Source organism: Halichoeres trimaculatus, unplaced genomic scaffold, assembly GCF_033239565.1.
Source record: "Halichoeres trimaculatus isolate MK-OKI-2021-1 unplaced genomic scaffold, fHalTri1.1 fHalTri1_scaffold_9, whole genome shotgun sequence".
NCBI lineage: Eukaryota > Metazoa > Chordata > Actinopteri > Labriformes > Labridae > Halichoeres > Halichoeres trimaculatus.
In genome coordinates, this window is record NW_027437188.1 from 36,926,065 (window position 1) to 36,940,562 (window position 14,498).

At 33.9% G+C, this 14,498-nt stretch overlaps 2 protein-coding genes across 2 annotated transcripts; both read left to right on the plus strand.

Annotated features, from left to right (window-relative positions):
• Positions 1–105: 105 nt before the first annotated feature.
• On the plus strand, positions 106–4,334 carry kctd14 (potassium channel tetramerization domain containing 14). The gene is made up of 4 exons (XM_074680026.1): positions 106–305; positions 2,071–2,295; positions 2,420–2,554; positions 3,826–4,334. The coding sequence occupies exons 1-4, from the start codon at positions 261–263 to the stop codon at positions 4,135–4,137; spliced, it is 717 nt and encodes a 238-aa protein (XP_074536127.1). The 5' UTR covers positions 106–260; the 3' UTR covers positions 4,138–4,334.
• A 5,677-nt stretch (positions 4,335–10,011) lies between these two features.
• On the plus strand, positions 10,012–12,825 carry LOC141797403 (uncharacterized). Its single transcript, XM_074678717.1, has 3 exons — positions 10,012–10,060; positions 10,494–10,971; positions 12,480–12,825. Exons 1-3 carry the CDS (start codon positions 10,012–10,014, stop codon positions 12,823–12,825), a joined length of 873 nt encoding a protein of 290 aa, XP_074534818.1.
• The last annotated feature ends 1,673 nt before the right edge of the window (positions 12,826–14,498 follow it).

Consider the following 14,498-nt stretch of genomic DNA (forward strand, 5'->3'; position numbering starts at 1 on the left):
GTGTAACAAAGATCTAGATATACTTAAAGAAAACAGACTTTTAAAAATGATAAAAGTAAAAACACAGGGTGAGTGATACATTAAACTAATGTTGACAGAAACCCGCATGTGACCGACGAGCCTAAGAAAACGGACAACATTTTCTCCACAGAGTGACTCATCCTCTCAGCAGTGGAACATCAGGTCCGGGTTAGGCCACGCCCCCTGGCTCAGCCCGTGCTGTGGTAAAATCTCCCACCTGGACGAGCTGTGAGGTCGAGATGAGTCTACCTGACGTGAAAACCCACAAACACCCGTCAGCTCCAGTAAGACCAACTTTAAACTCTGAATGTGACGATTTAATGTGACGGTTTTTACCGTTAGAGGGTTTTACCGGGTCGGTTCGGGGCGGGTACACACCTCTTTACTCTCAGCAGGTGGATTTGAAGGGTGCAGGAACTTTCCCATCTGTTGATCATCGCCTCTAGGTTTTTTTTCCTCCTGGAAGTTAAATGTTTCAGTTTGTTCAAACGGCTCAGAAACTTTACGGAAACTTTTTAAAATCTGATTAAAACCGGTGAAGCAGTCTGTGTTTGTCCGGAGGATCAACTCCCTGATTGAGCATCAGAGGGAGGTGAACTTTAAAGCTTCCTGTAGCCTTTGACAGCTGTTCAGAGGAAAGGCTGTTTGTAATATCACTCATATCAATACTTTAAATGACTTTATAAATGTTGACTATGTGTTATAAGAAAGCGTTTTGTTAGAGGAAGTTTGCAGCAGGTGTTGAAAAAGTGAAGAAATTAAAATGCATCAGTATCAGGGGCCCTAAGCAAAGCTTGATCAAACAGCAAATACTTTGTTTTACAGTAAAAAGTGAAAATATATCTCCTCTTCTTTTTTCTTTTTTTCTTTTTCTCCGGCCCTGATGTTTTTTTCCTGGATTAAAGTCATTCAGAGCCACAAAATCTATTTTATCTCCACCATGAATAGAAAAAAGTTGATAAAATTCATACATATTTATTTATTTATATTTAAATTAATTTTAATTTCCTTTTTTTAAATTATTATTTATTTTATATTATTTATTTATTTTTATTTATTTTAAAACTAATTTAATTTAAATTAATTAATCAATAAATTTATCATTTATATTTATTTATACTCATACATAGTTAAAATTTGGTGTAAATAATCCAAACAAGAAGTTTTTTAAATTTATAAAACTGTACATGTGATGTCTTAGTTTTTTAACTTTCCATTAAATTTTGGAACTATTTCCAAAATTCTTTAACTTTTAAAAATTTGAAAAAAAGAAATGTAATTTCAGGAATTTTTTTTTTTTTTTTACTTTTCAAAGTTTTGCCAACAATTACAACTTATTTCAAATGTCAAAAATTTGAAAAAAAAAAAATAGAAAAAAAAAAAAAAAAAATATATATATATATATATATATATATATATATATATATATATATATATATATATATATATATATATATATATATATATATATATAACAACATATATTTTACAATTTTTAAACTCTAGAAAGTTTGCAAAAACTTCCAAAAATATATTTTTTAAATAAATTTGCAAAACTCTCCAAAAAAAAAACCATTAAAAAAAATGCAAAAGTTAAAAAAAAGAAATTAATTGAAATTTTTAAATTTCAGAATTTTTGAAAGAACACTTTAGTTTTATCTTAAATATTGATTATAGAGCTCAACTCATATTTTTTTTGTTGTTTGCTAATGTCTTACCACATATCACGTTTTTATTTTGTTAATTGCTCCTGGTGGCCCCTTAGTGGCCATGAGGCCCTAAGCAAACACCTTGTTTGCTGAGGCCTCGGACAGTTCTGATCTGTGGCTTTAAGAAGTTTTTACTCCTCTACCTTTGACGTTTTTGTTCTGTGGAAGCAGGACTGAAAAATAAAATACTCATCTCTAACTCTGAACCCACAGCGTTTATCCCTCAGTCAGAAAAACGTCCAAACTCAACCTGATGTTTTTTTCCAGAATGATATAAAGCAGAGACAGACGCTCAGACTCGTGCTGGAAACAGATAAATGTCAGTTTCTCCTCCTCTCAGCACTCTGGAGTCCTTCAGCTGAACGTCGGAGGTCACACGTTCGTGACCTCTCTGAGCACGCTCAGGAAACACCCCGACTCAAAGCTGGCTGAGATGTTCAGCGGTCAGCCCAAACTACGCACAGACGCACAGGGGCGCTACTTCATCGACCGCGATGGATCCCACTTTGGAGCCGTCCTGGAGTTCCTGAGGTCGGACTGGCTCCCCACGGAGAACATCCAGGAGGTCTGGACCCTGAAGTCTGAGTCTTTATCTGAGTGATGACGTTCTCACTGACAGGTAACATCTGTGTGTGTGTGTGTGTGTCTGTGTCTGTGTCTGTGTGTGTCTGTGTGTGTTGGTTCCTCAGGTCCACAGGGAGGCCATGTACTACAACATCAAACCGCTGATCAAGCGTCTGGAGGAAACTCCTCGGCTGTTTGGCGAGCTGGTGGCGAGGCAGCAGTTCCTCTCCAGAGTCCCTCACTACAAAGAAAACATCGAGGTGAGCTCAGCGGCTCTGCTGACAATCACAGAAAACACAACTTTATCATCACTAAACAAAATTTAAATGTTTTTAACTTGACTCAGTTACATCCAGAGTCAAAGAGAGGACGCTCATGTCCAGAGGTCTGAAACCTTCACCTCCACAGGAGCCATTTTTCCTCAGCTCACAAAGACTGACGTGGTCCTGGAGACAAAGAATAACTTTATCTTTACGATACAGATTATAACGTTCATGAAATTCTACTCATAGAAAAAATATGGTGAAAAATGATCTAATCAAGAGGATTTTTGAATAATGAATTTATATGTGGTGTCTGTTTTTTGATCCTAATAAGTTGCAAAAACTCAAAAAAAAAAATAAATAAATAAAGTTTCAAAATGTTTTCAAAAATGTAAAAAAAATGTTTTTTTATAAATTTGCAAAAAAAAAAAACTCAGAACCTTTTAAAAATTTGTGAAAATGAAGAGATATTTTTTTTTTTTTAAAAAAAAAGGAAATTGAAAACATTAACAGAAGTGGGTTTTTTTTAAAAAGTTGAAATTTGATAAATTTATAAAAATTTTAAACTCAAAAAACTCTGAATTAAGAAAAAGTATTCTTTAGTTTAACAATTGGTAAAAATTAATCGTACCAAATGATTTTCTGTTTTTTCTCTGTTAAAGACCCGTGAGGGGACTGGACAAATTAAATAAATTATTTGAAATGTATGCAAATATTTGAATTTTCTTTATTTATTTTTTTTATTTTCTTTTTTTTTTAATTGAGAAAAATTTAATTTGCGAAATTTACAAAAATGATTGAATTTTGAACAACTTTGCAAATTTAATTTTTCTAAATTGCAAAAAAAATAAATAGATTAATAAGATAGAGAAAATTCAAATATTTTCCCAAATTTCAAGAAATATAATTAATTTGTTTGGTCACCTCAGGGTCTTTAACTGAGAAAACAGACATTTTTGTTTCTGTTCCTTTTTATAATAATGGGTAAAAAAAAAAAACTCATTCACACTTATTGCTTTCTTAAAATAGACTCTAAAAGCTTCATTTTTTCTTCAGCTGTTAAGAAAAAGTGCCCAAACAAACACAAAGTCACATGATCACTGAGGTGGTGAAACCTGTTTCCCTGTGCGGCGTGGCGTTTGTCTGATGATGGCGCTAAAAGGAAACTGTCTTCTGTGAATGTGCTGCAGTGAAACGTCTGCTCCTCACTGAGCTCCTGACTCCGACAGCTCGTTAACATTAAATTAAAACTCTTCTGGATCCTCCAGGTGCTGATCCGTATCGCCAGAGCCGAAGCCATCGCCGCCCGGCAGACCACCATCATGATCTGCGTCCTGCGCACAGAGGACGACTTCAGCCTCTACGACAGCGCCATCAACAGCCTGGAGGCCGATAAGGAGTCCGTGGTCACGTTCGGACCCTGGAAAGCCGTCCCGTCTGTGAAAGACCTGCTGGACTGTGTCAGGATGGACATCGAGAGTCAGGGCTACACCGTGAGCATCCAGCCGCACGTCATGGAGAAGAGCTTCATGTCCAAGAGCTACGACTTCTTCTACAAGGTGACCTTCACCTGGTGGTGATGAGAGGGCCGTTTCCTGTCAGAGGAGGCTGAACGGACTGACGCAGGAGCCCTGCTGGGCTGTTTAATCCACGCATAATCCATTAGGGGGTCTGGTTCTGACTGTTTAAGGGGGTCAACGTAACGTCTGTAAATAACAAACTGTAGCTTTATGAAACATTTACTGCTCGACTGTTAATGTGCCATCATTAAAATCATGTTCTGTGCTGCTTCATTTTAACTAACGAGTTAAATATAGAGCTTTAATTATAGAGAAACGTGTGTGTGTTTGTGTGAATGCATCCACAAATGTGCAAACAGATTTACAAATGTGTAAAATATAAACAAATGTGTACACAAATCAAAAAAAGTGTCAAAAAATCATCAAATGTGTCAAAAATCTTCAAATGTGTGCATTATCAATAAATGTGCAGACAGATTTACAAATGTGTAAAATATTAACAAATGTATCAAAAAATCAACAAGTGTGTCAGAAAATTCATCAAATGTGTCAAAAATCTTCAAATGTGTACTCGAATAAAAGATGCATTCATAATCAGCAAATGTACAAAAAGATTTGCAAAAGTGTAAAATATTTACAAATGTGTGCTCAAATCCACAAACTTGTACACAAATCAAAAATTGTGTGCAAAAATAAAGTTATGTGTAAAAAATCCACAAAACATGACAAATCTTCAAATGTGTGTAAAAATCTAAAAATATGTGCAAAAATTCACAAATGGAAACAGATTTGTAAATGTATTAGCACATTCGCATCTGTGTAAGATCTAAACAAATGTCTACACAAATCTAAAAATGTGTGCAAAAATCAACAAATGTATCAAAAGATTTTCAAAAGTGTAAAATATTTACAAAGGTGTCTTTAATCCATAAATTTTTCAAAAATCCACAAATGTGTAAACAAATTTGCAAATGTGTAAAATATTAACAAATATCCATGCAAATCCACAGATGTGAAAACAAATCCAAAAATGAGTGCAAAAAATTCACAAATTGGTAGATTAGCAAATGTCAAAACAAAATTGCAAAATACTTACAGATTCATACTCAATTCCACAACTGTGGCAAAAATCTTCAAATGTGTACACAAATCTAAACAAAATATGTGCATAAATCAACAAATGTGTAAACAGGTTTGCAAAAGTGTAAAATATTCAAAAATGTGTCAAAAATTGACAAAATGTGTGCAAATCTAAAAATGCATGCAAAAATCCACAAATGCATTAACACATTTGCAGCAGTGGAAAATTTTTACAAATGTGTAAAAAAATTCACAAATGGGTACACAAATTTGAAAATGTGTGCAAAAATTTACAACTGTCTATGCAAATCCACAGATGGGCCAAAAATTCCAAAAATGTGTCTAAAATCCACAAATGTACATGCAAATCTTAAAATGAGTGCAAAAATCAGCAAATGTGTAAACAGATTTGCAAAAGTGTAAAATATTTACAAATGTGTCAAGAAATCCACAAATGTGTCAAAAACCACAAATGTGTTGAAAATCCACAAATGTGTGCGCAAATCTAAAAATGTGTGCAAAAGTTCACTGATTTGTCAAAAAAACAGAAATGTGTACAAAAATTCCCAAATATGTAGACAAATCCAAAAGTGTCTCAAAATTTCACAAATATGAACGCAAATCTAAAAATGCATGCAAAATTACACAAATGGGTCGACAGATTGGCAAATGTGTGAACAAATTTTGAAATACTTACAAATAAATAGGCAAATCCAAAAATTAGTTGAAAATCTACAATTTGTCAAAAAAAATTGCAAATGCATGCAAAAATCCACAACAACAGATATGCATCATTGGGAAGTTTTTACAAATGTGTCAATAAACTCACAAATCCACAAATGTGGATGGACATGAATATGAAAATGTGTTCAAAATTCATAAATGTCCAGGCAAATCCACAGATGTGTCAAAAATCCACAATTGTAAGTGCAAATCTGAAATTGAGAGCAAAAATACATAAATGTTTAAACAGGTTTGCAAAAATGTAAAATATTTACAAATGTGTCAAAAAATCCACAAATGTGTGCGCAAATCTAAAAATGTGTGCAAAAGTTTACTGATTTTTGACAAATCCAGAAATGTGTGCAAAAATTCCCAACTATCAAGACAAATCTAAAAATGCGTACAAAAATTGTCAAATGTGAAAAAATCCACAAATGTGTACACAAACCCCAAAATGTGTCAAAAATCCACAAATTCATTGAAATCCCAAAATGTGTGCAAAAATTCACAAATGTGTAAAAAGATGTGTAAATATTTACAATATATGAAAATGGGCATGCACATCTATATATGTGTAGACTGGTTTGTTTATACATACAGTTTTAATGGCTGAAATGGCGTGTATATTTGCAGCAGGACTTTTGCTAAAACCATGTAAATGCAGACCTGCCTCAGTTTTAATCAGTGATTTGTTTGTTTTTTCAGGTCTTGTAGAAAAAAAACACTTTGACTTTTCATTTAAGACTTGATATTATTTGTAAAACAGTTTACACACTTGTTGATTTGTGCACAGATCTGTGGATGCATCTCCACACACACATAATCTTTCTGGAGCAGGAGCTCTGTGGGTAAAAGCTTCACTCTCAGAGTTTAGAGGCAGATTGTTGAATAGCATCAGTTTGTGTTGGATCATGACAGATCGTTTATTTAAACTCCGCCTGGTTTCTTGTAAATAAAAGCGTGACTTCACCGTCTCCTTCTCGTAGCGTATGAAGTCAATCAGGGAAAGTCCAGAGAGCAGAGGACGTCATCAAACGATCAAACTGAAAACAAAGAATGAAGAAGGTCAGAGGACAGGAAGGGCTGAACAAGCATCTCTGAGCAGAAAGTGGAGCAGCAGCAGCGTCAGCCTCCACCACAGAGCCGGGCAGGGCGGCTACCAGCTACCAGCCGTGGTGTTTTAATGTCAGAGGGTTTCCTGTGTGATCTGAGAGTGACAGCACAACAAACCCAGAGCAGCACCAGGTTGGCTAACGGGTGGAGCTAATGTCTGATTCCTGTGATGGGTCAGCGCCTGGTGCTGGAGGAGAAGTCACAGTTAGCAGAGCGTTGACATCCTGACACAGTAACGAGCTGAAACCACATTCAGGGCAGTGAACTGGAACAAACTGACTGAAAACTCTCTGATAGTTTTTCTCTGTTAGCCGTGGAGAAAACCTTCATTCAGCGTGACTTCAAAGTTTGAGAAAAAGAAACTAAAGAGTGATTGGGTTAATGGGTCACAGAGACACACTGATTGTTTGCAGGAAGGTGACACTATCAGAGGAAATTTGAACAAAAGTTGATGAACTTGGACGAAAACATCTCAGCCTGGCCTCTTGTGTCTGTCTGCTTTTTTTAATGTTTTTATCAGAATCACCTTAATACGCCAAGTATCTTCAAGAGTACTCTAGCTAAAGTATCAAGAAGTAATAATAAATAAACTTGGGAAATAAACTGTTCCTGTGTCTGGGTGTATCGTCCCGTTTGCTGGGTGTTTTTCTGCGTTAGCCGTGAAGCTAACCCCAGTTAGCTTCAAACAGTTTGGGTTCAGGCTGAAATGAGCTTCCTCCTCCTCCTCCTCCTCTTCGTCATCTTCAGAGAAACTGCTAGTGTGGACAAAGAAGTTAAACCACACTGTGTCTCAATCAGACTTCCTTCTGAAACCCCCCACGGTGCCAAACAGAGGAAAGAGGCTTCTGACACTTTTCACACCTCGCAGCAGCTCAGAGCTCAGCTAATACCTGGAGATTTAGCTTTGTTTATTTAAATTGTAATGTTGTTATGTTTAAAGTTTGGGCATTAGAAGATGATGTTTCTGTTTGTTTTGATACACTGTAAAAAAAATTAATGTGAAATAATGGTCAAACACTGGCCGCAGAAATGTGCAGTAACTTCCTGTTGTTTTACAGTGCATGTACTGTAATTTATCTTTACAGTGTAACACTGAATATTGTACATGAATGTGAAATAAAACCTGCTGACAGTATTTTAACCTTTATTTTACAAAAAAAAAAAAAGTCATTTTTGTTATGATGATGTTTAGTAACCGTGAGTGAGGAGGGGACACAGATACCCTGCTGTACGTAGAGCTGCTGGTGGCAGGGGGGAAAGGGTGACTGTGCTCCAATCAGACTGCTGCGCCAAGACAGGTATTTTAAAGTCAACTGAAAGTTTATAAGGTTTTTTTTCTCCATTTTAAACACTGTTACACACTGTTAAAAAAATCACTGGGAACATGGTCTGTGCCATGTGAAACACAGAGGGTCAGTAATAATAATACTAATAAAAATAATTCTTGTTATTATTTATATTATAAAAGTAATTTCAGAAAATGTAAAAATAATCATAATTAAAATAATAATAATTATTATTATTATTGTTTTATTATTTTATTATAATTGTAATTATTTTTAGAAAATTAAATAAAAATAATAATAATAACAATAATAAAAATAAAAACAATAATAATTATTATTGTTATTATAATTTTAGAAAATTAAAATAAAAAAGATAAATTATTAACAAAATAATAATGCTTTTTTAGAAAATTAAATTAGATTATTATTATTTTTATTTTTATTAATAAAAACAATAATAATAATAATAATAATAATAATAATAATAATAACAATTATTATTATTATTATTATTATTATTATTATTATTATTATTATTATTATTATTATTTTTGTTATTATTATTGTTATTATAAATTGTAATGAAAAGTGCTTTCCATACCATAAAATACCATTAAATAATAATAAAAATAATAGTAATTATTATTATTATTATTATTGTTATTTTAATTTTAGAAAATTAAATTAAAATCATAAAAATATTAGTAATAATCATAATATTTTTTTTTAGAAAATTAAATCAAATTATTATTATTTATGATAAGTATTATTTTTATTACTAATGTTATTTATATTATTATTATTGTGCTTTTCATGGCACTTTTCATACCATTCAAGGTCACTTCTCAAATAATAGAAAATTATATGCACTGTGTTTCCTCCCTACTCATGGTTACACAACACCATCACAACAAAAATTATCTGCTGTAAAATAATGGAAAAATAATGGCAGCAAGTTTTACAGTTTTTAACAGTTTTTTTACAGGGAAATTATTACAGTGCTGTACTGAAGCATAACAACATTTTACAGTTGAAAAGTCCTCATAAATTAAGATTTTTTTTTATAGTGCAGCCTTCTATTTCATGCGAACATGCTTCAGTGAAGAAATAATTTAGCCTGTATATACTTTTTATTTTATATAAGATTATAGTCAAGGTAAAAAAAAAATGTCACTGTTAAAACGTGCAAATTGTTTTTATTGGTGATGATTTGTCAGGGAAAAATGGCACGTAAAGAAAACTTTGAGATAAGGTTTGAATTATTGTGATCTGTGATTCTGTATCTGCCAGAAATAAAGTCAGGTTGCTTTTTTAAGATTTTTCATTTCCAAGTTAATCCTAAAATAAACACCATCATTTTTCCTGATAGAAAAACAATTAGCAATTTAGAAAAAAAAAAACCTAACAATTTAGTTTTATTGAGGATTTTCCTTTAATATCAAATGAGCAAAAGATTCAGTTTTAATATCCCTGCAGCAGCATCGCCTCAAGCTGAGGATCTGTGATGATAAATCTCCATGATTTTCTTCTGTTTTCATCATCGCTCAGTGAAATCAGTGGCCCAGCTCTCATACGCTGAGGTCTGACCTGAGAAAACTAAGATTTATCAGCCCCGCCCTCCTGTCAGCTCCTGTTCAGCACAGGAAGTGAAGACGCTGAGCAGAGAGCAGAGAGACGCTCAGAGCTGCTGAGGAGCTGGAAACACCCTCAGACAGAACGAGGCACTGACACCATGAGAGTCCTGCTGCTCACCTGTCTGCTCACCTGTCTGCTGCTCACAGGTAAGGTCTGCTCAGCTCAGGGTGGGGCTGGTTTTTCACAGAGACGGTTAATGTGTGTTTCCTAGAGAGTCAGGGTCAGGTCTGTGAGAGGGGCAAGAAGAAAGTTAAACTGGAAACCAACGTTTGAGGTTCAGGGTGACAAACTTTTAACACGTTTTCAGCTTTTTCCAACCAATGAAACCAGTTTACTCCAGCCCAGGTGTTTGGATCAGAGTCTTTTTGATCCAGGATGAAGTCAGAGAAACCTGCAGAGCCTGGAGACCCTCTCCTGGGTGAAGGGTTTGATGGAGGCCTCTGAAGCTTCACATCCACTCTCCTGTTGATTGTTTTTTACGTTTCTGGGTCTGAGAGTTTGAAACTTTGAAGGAGTCAGGAGGAAAGTTTGTAGAAAAGTTTGTGGGTCGGTGTGGCTGACTCTTCCTGCTGTCTCCAGGTGTGTGCTGTGAAACAGACTCCCTCTTCGTGTACGCCACGATCCGAGGCCCAGCCCTCCTGCCGTGCCTCAACCTGGTCCCCTCAAACTGCTCCGACGTCTCCTGGACCTTCTTCTTCAAAGGCGACAGCGTGCGTTACACGGTGGAGGTGGAGAAGGGGAAGGTGAAGGAGGACTCGGAGAAGTCGGGCCGTACCTCCCTCTTACCCAACTGCTCCCTCGCCCTGCGTGACCTCAGGCCTGCCGACGCCGGCTCCTACATGTGCCTGCAGAATGACAACGCCACGGCCAACGTGTACCTCAGCATCCTCGCCATCACGTCGCCCTCCACCGTCACGGAGCTGCAGCCTGGAGGAAACCTCAGCCTGAACTGCGTGGTGTACACCTACTTCGACGCAGGGAGCTGCGGCTCGCACTCCAACGTCTTCAGCCTGACGTGGACGAGCGGGGAGGGAGCAGAGCTGCTCGCTGACAGCAGGTCCACAACTTCCTGTCCTTCACCTGTCGTTATACTCTGAGTAACACTGATCTCACTGCTGCTCCTAGAGACAAACAACTTTAACTTCAACATCACTTATTTAACTTTAAGAGGGTCCCCAACCTTCACTTTCACCTGGATCAAGGTCATTCAGGAGACACAAAATCTACTTTATCTTCACAACGAAGACAAAAAAAAGTATAAAAATCGGAACAAATTCAAATCTGGGGAAAAGCTACCCAAACAAGAAGTTTTTAAAGTTGTAAAGTCGTACATATAATGTCTTAGTTTTTTTTTTTTTTTTTTAAAGCGACTATTTCCCTTTTTTTTGATAAAGAAAAGAAGGCAATAAATAAAAAATTGTGATGCTCAAAGGATTCACAAAACTTTTTAGAAAATAAAAAAAATTCAAAATTTCTTGAAATGTAAAAATTTTGCATTTTTTTTTCAACATTTCTTGAAAAAAAGGAAAGGCAAAAAACTGAAAATTTTGATGTTCAAAAGATTTGCAAAATTTTTTGAAAATTTAAAAAAAAACATGAAATTTAAGAAATTTGCAAAAATTAAAAAAATCACAAATTTCAAAAGTTTCAAAAATTTCAAAATTTCTTGAAATGTTAAAATTTTGCATTTTTTAAATTTCAACATTTCTTGAAAAAAAGGAAAGGCAAAAAATTAAAAATTTTGATTTTCAAAAGACTTGCAAAACTTTTTAAGAATTTAAAAAAATATGAAATTTAAGAAATTTGCAAAAATTTCAAAATGCTTTGCAACAGTTGTAAAAGTTGCAAAAGTTTCTTGAAATGTTAAAATTTTGCATTTTTTTTTCTTTTTAAATTTCAAAATAAAGAAAAATATTCGACTTAAAAAATTATATTCCAGAAAAGGTATTATAAGCAGGGTAAGTAAACTGTTAATATATATATATATATAAATTATGGTTAAATACTGCAGTATGGTTGCCAGTATTTTATAATTATTTTCATTTTTTAAAAAAACTTATCAAGTCACCAAAATGAACTACGTCAAAGAGCTGTTTGTTTCTGCACTACGTCCTCTTTTTGTTATGAAAAACACCACGAGAGGAGAAAAATCACTTTGTGTTGAAAAGTATCACATCGTCGCCGTAGAGACTCATAATTCCCAACAGAAACAGAGGACAGGTTTGATTTGAAAGGTCTGAATATTTCCAATCATGTTGATTTTATGATTTATTATCTATTTTTCTGACTGAATTTACTAAACTGTCCAGTGAGCGTCTGCAGGTTTTCATTGAGGAATCAAATCTTTAAAAAATGACTCACAAAGAGTTAAAAATATGTTGAAGGCTTGATGTGTCTCATAACTTCTGTACTGTTTTAACACTGGACATAAAAAGGTAAACAGAGAAGAGGATCAGGACTCTTATTGGACACTGAGAAATTAACTGACACCTCACTTTTTCCTCCACAGACAAATAAAATAAAATAGGATGATCTCATCTCTCAAATGTTTTTCCTCTTTTGCAGATACAAGCTGCAAACCAGCACCAACCGCTGTAAAATCACCCTGATGGTCACAAACCTGCGACCTGAAGACACCGGCAGGAAGTGGAGGTGCTCGGTGAGCAACGTGCTGAACTCTCAGGTGACGTCTCTGGACTTCAACACCAGGTTCCTGTTTGGAGATCCCTCCTCTGACCACAGAGAGACAGCGTCAGCCGCCTGTTCCCTCCAGCTGCCCATCAGCCGCATCGTGCTGTGTGCAGCTCTGCCCGTCATGGTGATGGTCGTGGGCTTCTTCACCAGGAGAGGAGAGAGGAAGAGGAGGGCCGGGGCCTCAGCGGCTGGCATCGAGCTTCAGGAAACAACATGACGGACTAATGTTTAATTCACAGGTTTTTTCTGTTTCATTGCACAAGAGTCTCAAAAACCTGAGAGATCAGTATTTATCTGTACAGAGAGCAGGATGGAAGGCCAGAGTCCTGAAAAGCTCGGCACATTAACAAGACCAAGAAATGACATTTAAGCATCAATGATCAAAGGTTTGGTTGAGATGATGTGTTTTTTTCAGGCTCAAACTTCAGAATGATTTGATTAAAAAAAATGTCCTTTACCCATAAGTTTTAACAACTGTTCCAAAACAGCAATATGACCTGTGACTGTATTTTGCTGATGATACAATAATTACTAAGGAGAAAAAATCACTCTCTAAATAGTTACGAGTTTCTGAACTTTAATCATGACTGGTTTCAGAGTTTTTTGAGAGACAGTTTAAAAATATTAAAGTCTGAATTTAATTTGGTAGTTTAGTAGTTTAAAGAATTTCACGAACTAGTTAAAAGCTGCATTATAAATGATTGAAATAAAAAAAATCATTACAACCTTGAAATGTTTGTTACTTACATTTTTTAAATATTAGAAAAATATCATTTGAATTATGTCTTTGGTTGTGTTTTGCTTTGTATATTTTTTTGTAATGTATTTTATAGTTTTTTTTCTTATCACAAGTTATTACATGTGTTATCTTGTTTAATGCTATAAACTCAGGCTATTTAAATTCTGTATATCAAAATTATAGAATAGGAAAAAATAAAAGCTTCAACAAAAAATAAATCACTTTGACTTATTTTATTATTTTAATTTTTTTACTAACTACACTATTTCTCATGAAGCTGTAATAAAGTATGTTCTACCTTTTTCATGAAACTATTGTAACAGTGTGATTTATTCTTTATAAATTAAATTTATATCTTATATAATAAAGATACAAAAACAAATATGATATATTATATAATTTTTAATTAATTTATAATATAAATTTATTTTAAAATGTTATTGATCAATCTCTTCCAAACAGATCACACTGAAAATTAAACCGCAATTAACCATTTCTTTAGAAAGGGGTTAAAAGTACATTATATTCTAACTTCATGGGCAACATGTTAAAACAACTTTTTGTTTCTTCTGTTAATATTACTTGAGAATTTGTTTTGAAAAGTTTGCAAGACAAAATAAAAGTTCCCAAACAGTTACTGAACTGAAAACTTATTTTTTTTGCAGAAAAGCTTTTATCATGTGATTTTATCTTATTTTTAATCTCATTTTATTTAGATTTTTTTTATTTTGCTCATATTGATTTATTAAATTTCATTGCTTTTTTTCTCTGTTTTCACCGTCTGCTGTTCAATTTTACCTGTTTTTAATGTACATTGTAAAGAACTTTGTTATCTGTTTTGAAAAGTGACATACAAGTAAAGTATTATCATTACTATTATTATTATTATCATTACTATTATTATTATAATTATTACTATCATTATTATTATCATTATTATTATTATTATTATTATTATTATTATTATTATTATTATTATTATTATCTAGATATTTAGTCTTCAAAAATAAATATTTGTTGAATTTTATTAAGTAAACAAACATACACATTACATATTAAAAGATTCGCGGTCATATTTCAAACAACTAAAAAAAATAAATGAAAAAAGAAAAGGGGCCGTGTTAAATGTGACCTGAAATTCACCTGAATAA

Excerpts from the sequence above, each read along its gene's own strand:
- LOC141797403 (XM_074678717.1), top strand. The coding sequence starts at position 10,012 with ATGAGAGTCCTGCTGCTCACCTGTCTGCTCACCTGTCTGCTGCTCACA. Across the intron at positions 10,061-10,493 it reads CACCTGTCTGCTGCTCACAG|GTGTGTGCTGTGAAACAGAC; the intron begins GTAAGGTCTGCT and ends TGCTGTCTCCAG. Across the intron at positions 10,972-12,479 it reads GAGCTGCTCGCTGACAGCAG|ATACAAGCTGCAAACCAGCA; the intron begins GTCCACAACTTC and ends CCTCTTTTGCAG.
- kctd14 (XM_074680026.1), top strand. The coding sequence starts at position 261 with ATGAGTCTACCTGACGTGAAAACCCACAAACACCCGTCAGCTCCA. Across the intron at positions 2,296-2,419 it reads CCACGGAGAACATCCAGGAG|GTCCACAGGGAGGCCATGTA; the intron begins GTCTGGACCCTG and ends TTGGTTCCTCAG. Across the intron at positions 2,555-3,825 it reads ACTACAAAGAAAACATCGAG|GTGCTGATCCGTATCGCCAG; the intron begins GTGAGCTCAGCG and ends TGGATCCTCCAG.